The sequence below is a fragment of the Sinocyclocheilus rhinocerous genome, unplaced genomic scaffold (genome assembly GCF_001515625.1).
Source record: "Sinocyclocheilus rhinocerous isolate Xijiao unplaced genomic scaffold, SAMN03320098_v1.1 scaffold3859, whole genome shotgun sequence".
NCBI classification, from domain to species: domain Eukaryota; kingdom Metazoa; phylum Chordata; class Actinopteri; order Cypriniformes; family Cyprinidae; genus Sinocyclocheilus; species Sinocyclocheilus rhinocerous.
The window spans coordinates 35776-43156 of record NW_015647971.1 but is presented as its reverse complement, the minus strand read 5'-3'; the positions used below and the strand labels follow the sequence as shown (position 1 = coordinate 43156).

The 7381-nt window shown below is 38.0% G+C and overlaps 1 protein-coding gene across 2 annotated transcripts; it reads right to left on the bottom strand.

Moving 5' to 3' along the window:
• Nucleotides 1-2367: 2367 nt before the first annotated feature.
• LOC107709525 (myristoylated alanine-rich C-kinase substrate-like) lies at nucleotides 2368-4391 on the bottom strand. 2 transcript variants are annotated; one of them, XM_016514017.1, is made up of 2 exons: nucleotides 3981-4391; nucleotides 2368-3042 (listed from the first exon to the last, which is right to left on the bottom strand). In XM_016514017.1, the coding sequence occupies exons 1-2, from the start codon at nucleotides 4074-4076 to the stop codon at nucleotides 2422-2424; spliced, it is 717 nt and encodes a 238-aa protein (XP_016369503.1). In that variant the 5' UTR covers nucleotides 4077-4391; the 3' UTR covers nucleotides 2368-2421. The 2 variants fall into 2 exon arrangements, with proteins under 2 accessions (XP_016369503.1, XP_016369502.1); XM_016514016.1 differs by lacking the exon at nucleotides 3981-4391 and adding an exon at nucleotides 3830-3967.
• Nucleotides 4392-7381: the final 2990 nt, after the last annotated feature.

Sequence of the window (7381 nt, the reverse complement as noted above, 5' to 3'; positions counted from 1 at the left end):
ACATTTAAAGCTGACAAGATGTGCTACCCGTTTCTTACATTCTTTTTTAGCATAGTAATTCATTCTGAAGAAGCTCATATCGTTAGATTAGACATGACAGGTTGAACTAGGTGGCACATCCTAAGTGGGTAGGATATATTGTCAGAAAACCGGTTTATGAAACTATCATCGTTGGTTAAATGAAGCTCAACAGCCACCAACCGGCCTATTATGTATATCATGTAAGCAGTTCAAGAACACACTAAACTTTATTTTTATAATTATGCACACACACACATAGTGTTTAATTGGAATTACTCCATATATAAATGCCACTTTTTTTTTTTTACATTTGAGCTCTTGTCCCCGAGGAACTCTCTGCACATTCCTACTGTAAGTACAAGTGTTTCTGTATCTTAAATTAGTTTGAGGCTGGATTATTTTACTTTTCTGCAGCTTTTGGAGATGTGGAGAACTTTCTCTTCACTAAACTCTCTATTTAAACTTAAACTTTGACTTGTGGTCTTTATTGTGCATATTGGTCTCTTAACGGGGTCAAGGTGTGTTCCCCAACAGTATATTTTGCTCTCTCTTTTTGTCTGTGTGAACTTGATCTTTGGAGAATTTTGGGTAGGGCTGCTATACATTCAGGAGCTGATTAATGGTGTCATTGTCGTATTGAATAACACATTTGGGCCACAGGTTTGATTCAGATTACACTCCCTACGAAAGAATGATTTTACCTTCAAAAGATTAAAGGAAATGGCTGTACTAAAGGAAGTTAGCAGAAGGAAAACCTTAGACTGTAAATAAATAAAGTTACTTGCATTTGGGGTGTAGTGGTTAAGAGCTGAATCCTGGCAGGAAGCAATACATGACTGCATTGTTTTCTACAGCAAGTCAGTTAAGTTAAGGCAGCTCCAAGGGAATTCAATGTTCAGTTAATTTCTAGCAACATCAGGGACATGATTTTTCCCCTGGCCATGTGATAGGTAAAACACATTCAATGCTTGATTCCCAACGTTATTTAACATCTCCTTTATGACTCATGCAGTTGGACTGTTTTTGTACACAAATTTACATTAAAATTCAAAACAACAATTTTTACTTCCATAATGACTAGAAATCACTTGCTCAGACTTGGTAGTATACCACTCTTACATGTTTGTTGTGTTACATTTTAGTAAATTTGTATTTTAGTAGTTTTTTTTTTTTTTTTGAACATGCTGATTATCAATCAACAATGGCCACTCATTTCTTGCAAAATGTTAGACAAAATTCAAATTTCATTCACATTTATTTTGCTTTTAGTGTGCTCACATAAAATTTAGAACACCTTCAGCAGAGAAGTTTAATATCAATTTTGTAAGCAAAGTTACATTCAATCTCTAAGTCAAAGGTAAAAGCTTCTCCAATATTTACAAAAGAAAGAGACAAGATGCTACACAAACATTGCATCTGTTAGGTTCATTAATTTGGTCAAAAGACCACTGAAAAAAGCATCATCTGTTGTAATCAAAAACCACAGTAAAAACAGCAATACGTGTCACAGCTTGGTTTGAGTTTTAAAAAAATGCTCCAATGGTCTGAGGATGACTTACAAAAACAGACTTGGTGATAGAAGAGCTGCATGTGCTTCTTGAGATCAAGATATAATTTGTACAATAATCACAGTTAAAACACCCCTTCTATACATACTTACGCTTTAATAAGCTCATAGAACCAGCAATACACCATAAAGCATATGCAAATTGTTTCCCTACTGAATTCAGATGGTTACAGCTAAAAAAAAAAAAAAAGTGTTTAAAGTTCCCAGGACCTTTAAAATTGCTGTTTTAAACTTGGCATTGCAAATTAAACTGGCTTATTAGGGGGGAAAAAATCACTTTAGTGTTGTAAATTGTAGTGGATTAATTGTTGGTCGTTCTGTTTTTGTACTACTACATAGTCTGTGGTATAATGCGGAGTCATCAAGGTGCCAAAATTTTAAAACTCTCGTTCCTATTCCCTGAACCCCTCTTTGACCCCTGAACCAGCTGCCTTTAATTCACAGGCATGTCTATACATTTTCATAAATGTAGACATTGTTTTGTTTTGTATAAAAATGCAAAACTCAAAACAAAAAAAATGAAAACAGTTAATACTGACGCAAAAAAATATATGAGACAAATTTTAAATTTTCTGTATTATTCAACTTAGCCACCCATTTTCACAGCTCCAAGAATAGCCACAAGGGTAGAGTGAGATTTGGGGAGAGGGGAAATATAAAAAAGAAAAGACTAAAAAGCTTTAAAATATTCCTTGTTGCAAACAAAGTTCTCCAACGTCTTATAACCTGGGACCACTCCACTGTACAACTTGGAAATATGCCTTGATTTTCTGTTGTTGTTTTTTTGTCCCCCCACCCCCACCCTCTTTATCTTTTGATCTGGACTGTGCATGTTACTCTGTGGCAGATTCTGCGTGGACCTCTGGACTGGATTCTGCTTCTTGAACAGTGGGACCGGATTCCTCTGCTACAGGTGCTTCATTCTTAGAAGGAGTAGGCTCTGTCACCGCTGTAGGCTCTGCGGGTTTCTCCTCCTCTTTGGACTCCGCAGGGGCAGGACTGGCAGCCTTGGGCTCCTCTACTGGTTTCTCCTCTGGTTTGGATTCTGCCTCCTCTGCTGGTTTGGCCTTCTCTTCTGATGCACCTCCTTCAACAGCTTCATCAGTTTTGGCCTCCTCACCGCCATCTCCATCCCCCGTCTCCTTCTTGGCTTTCTTAAAAGAGAAGCCACTTAACTTGAAGGACTTCTTAAAAGAGAAGCGCTTCTTCTTCTTCTTGGGCGTCTCATTGCTTGTGGATGGAGTTGCGCCATCCTCAGCTTTTGTGGCCTCCTCTTCAGTGGGTGCACTCACTTCTGTGTTTGCTTTATCTCCCTCCACAGCCTCCTTTTCAGCCGGAGCTGCCTCAGCCTTCTCTCCCTCCTCAGCTGCCGCACTGCCATTAGCCTGAACCTCTTCCTTCTCCTCAGCAGCCGCTGGAGATGCGTCACCATTCACCTTCACATGGCCATTTTCCTAAAGCAAAACACAGACCATCAGACAACCATTATTAAGCCTGGCTTAACATGAGCACCACCAAGTCAGGACACAGGGCAAGCTGCACATACAAAAACAATTATATGCACTGATAGGGGATTGCTTCCATTTTATCCACATGACATGATGATCAAAGACCATTACGGGTAAAAAAAATAAAAAAATCATTCGTATGCGAAGCCTCGATGCATTACACTGCCACAACCACCAGTGGGCGCCGTTTGTCCATCAACGCTTCGAAAGAACCGACGCGCCAAAAAAAAAAAAAAAGCAAATGCCAACTGATTAGCATGTAATTATTGAACCTCATCACGCACGCCACAACAAACCCGTACAAAACACAGACTGTATAAATGGCCATTACAACCGTTTTAATTGCTCTTATATGGTTTCTACCAGTGGAAGAGTTCCACAATGATACTGAAGCGTCTATCGAGCATCTATGACTAAAGGCGTGGCGAGCCATTGTTACTCCAACAATCAACCCCGCTTCCCCCTGAAAGATCATTTTCAAGACGGCAAACACAGAAATGCTCATACAAACTAAATTATTCTCCACATCTCCTGGTTTGTTTAAATAAATCATCTTTAATTCGAATCTTCAATTCTCCAAAAAATAAAATAAAATCCAACGCTCCTCAATTCTAAACAAAGGCTTCTCCGGAAAAGCGACGCCAAAATTGGTTTTCAAATCTAAAGCTGTAAGCTATAAACATTTGAGCAAAATTAAACATATTTTACAGTCATAATTAAATTCAATACTCGCCGTAAAAACTGACAAAGCCTCTGCGCTGCAAAAAAATTGTTTTAATTTGTGTGGTTGTTGGATGCTGGGCTCCAGCAGAACGCCGCGTAAGTATTCGTATAACAAACACCAAACATATATTACTTCTCTCATTAAATGGCCGGGTTTTTACCTGTCCGTTAGCTTTGGAGGGTGAAGCTGCAGCCTCTCCAAGTGTTTCTGCAGCCGTTTCTCCTTTTCCAGCTGTCTTGGAGAATTGCGCTCCCATGCTTTCACTCCAACAAAGAGCTCAACAGATCCCAATACAGAACAAAGAGCAACAAACTTCTTCCTTAAAAAAAAAAACACCTGGCCAACGAGCGCACTAAAAGTAGCGAGCAAATCCAGTCTCGTAGAAGAAAAGTGTAGGAAAAAACCTTGGAAAGTGCAAGTATTTTTTTTTATTCCCAAATTTGTGCCCGTGACAATGTAGACAGCACAGAAAATGGAGAAATTTCCCTGGTTACTAATAAGATGCGGAGTCCAACGCCCAACTGCTCCGATGAATGGGCATTCCACACGATGACGTCATTCACAGCAGTCGTCGTCGCCCAATCAGAATAGACTCTCAGAGAGCGAGGGCGCAAATTAAATCTAAACCAGCCAATCATAGCCGACCGTCTGAACGTGGGCGCGTCTTAAAAGTCTGAAGCAAACAATAGAAAGACACAGATTGTTGTAAAAACCCTCAACAGAATCATTTGAAAGAATTAATATTTTCCAAATCGCGTGTCATATGAAGGGCCGCGGGAATGTTGAGCTTATCCCAGCATCTCACATAGGGTTTCATCATGAGGTTTATTTAAAAAAATATTTTCAACTTATTTTTTACATAAATATTGAAGCAACTTTTTTTATACTCGTAGTTTTTGTGGGATAGGTAGATATTTATTTTATGTATCTGGATAATCTGACAATCACTTCTCTCTCATTTATGTGACTGTCAAATGTGTACTGCTGATGGTTCAAAAAAGACATCTCCAGCACAAACTCTCTGTAGGCTTGCTGTAGCCTAACATTTAAACTTTCTAAATGACAGAAATCTAGAAAGATCAAGAGAAAACATTTCAGCAAAAGCAAAGTAAAAGGTAGGCCTATTTAAGAAACCACTAAATAGCCCAAAATAATGTAATCTGTGCATAACGTAACCACTTGTGGACGGGCCCTATATCATGGTCTCTTAGGGGCCTCCAAAATTTCCAGTATGCCATGGCCTATAAAGTTACAGAACAAAATCCTTGTGTGTGCAGAATCTTTTAAACAATGGATCTTTTGGATCTCCCATTATAAATAATGTAGATGTCTTTCAACAAGTATTCTTTTTGTTCATTTGTAAAGTCACACACTGTTGTTCATGTAAATCATTTGCATGTGTGACAACACATGCAAAAAGGGGGGCAGTCAATCACCTATATGTAGTTCAATCTTTTTCACCAGTTTTGATGGCATGTTAATGGAGCATAGATAACACTTCACTTGAGATCTTGCTAGTTGTTTTTTTATAGTATATTCAAAAACAGTGAATGGAAACTATCATTTCTCTTCCCATTAGACAGAGAAGAACAGGGAGTGGTACAGTTTCCATGGTGATGCCTCAGACAGGGCTAGAGAAATAAAGAAAACAGAATTAGAGAGAAAGAGAAGTGCATGTATAGTACTGTACTGTGTGAACTGGATTGAAATTTCATAGGTAATTTTTGACTCACATTTTGCTGTGGATGCTCAAGCGCAACTGATTCTCATTTGGTGCCACTTGCACTGTTATCTGAACCAGTCACTATGAATTAACTAAACATCAACTATCTAAGACTTTTTAAACAAGATTTAACAAGGTTTGTTATGCACTAGGCCTACTAGGCATGTTAGATCTTTCACCAGAAAAATGTGAAAAGTGTCCATATTAATAGTCTAAGATATGCACCCTTCAAAGGTATTTTTCAACAGGGCATCTTGCTTTATTAATATTTATTATAGATGTCTTAACCAAACTTAAACACCATAAGGGCAGATCCCTCGAGCGCAGCTGATGACACTTTGAAATGACGCTTGAGTGATCAAGAAAATTCCATTGTACAAATAAGCATCTCTTTGATTCCTCCATCGTCATTTTCTTTTCTTGCATCCTTCCCTCGCATCCTAAGGGGGGTGGAGCACCCCCAGTGTGGAAAAGGAAATTTATATAGTGTTTCAGAAGTGCAAGAAAAGTTCAAAGATTTGAGACAATGGGGTAAAACAAAGGTAAACATTGGCAGTGTTTTTACGTGATTTGGAATGTTTGGGTTTTAATCGATAAGACAAACTTGCGGAGATTTTTCTCGACAGATAAGCTAAACTTAAAGTAAAAACGTATTTCTAATATTTTGGACCTTTTATTAAAAGTAGCCTCTGTATTTGTGATATTTGAGTTGGCGCATACTTAATTTTTGTTCTGCTAGATAACACAATAGTGCAGAAACGATGTACCCTATCTTTAAAAGTGCTATATGTAATTTTTTGACTGTACTAAAGCATAAAAATACCATAAAATGTTTGCATATATTTAGGAAACATGCTAAGTTCATGTTTATTTCTCAAAAAAAACTATGACACAGACAGTTATTCTACTTTGAAATGTGTGCTCCGTGCCCACTCCATTGAGTTTCACATGCATGAACTACACTCTAGAGCTACCACCTGCCTTAGATGATCTGGTTGATCTTGTGACGAGAGTGGACGTTCGTCTTCAGCATTGAGACCAACGTTTTATGCAAGGATTCATACGTAAATGATGACACATCAGGCCTGTGCTTCAGAATCGGCTTTTAGTCAAGGAGGAGAAATGTGTTTTTCATGCACAGCACAGTCCGTTCCCTTCTTATATATATATATATTGTCTTGCCCAAGGGGGTGCGAATGAATACTGACAAGGTTCAGGCTGTGGTAGATTGATCAACCCCAGATTCTAGCAAGGCCTTGCAGATTCTTGGGCTTTTGCCAGTTTTTACCTCCATGCATTTTATTTGCAATTATAACCAGCAAGCCACTCCTTTGACTACCTTGACTTCCACCAATCAAGATCTATTGGAAGACACAAACAATGAATATACAAACATAACTGATCGTAACAGTTTTTATAAAATAACTTGTTATGTAGAATTCACTTTAAGAACACATTCATGGAGATAACATGGCCAATGTGCCATGGTTTAATGGAAATTTGCTGTCATCTATTTGAAAACAAGCACTTTTAAAATTAAAATAACATGAAATTTCAACAACAGCCACCAGATGGCTTCAGAGCATTAGTCAATGGCTTATTTGCCATTTTACAGGTATCCATCATTTCACAAGTTTTTTTATTTATTTAGATTTTATGAAATTATTATTATAACAATAAAAAATTACTCTGTCAATTTTTTTTGTACTGAAGCGTATTTTTTTTGCAATTAAGACACAATATTACAGTCAAACCTGAACATGGTGTTTTTAATTATTTCTCCATCGTAGATGTGTTGTTGTGTCGCTCCGTTTTGGTGCGTGGGTCCGTGTACGTTT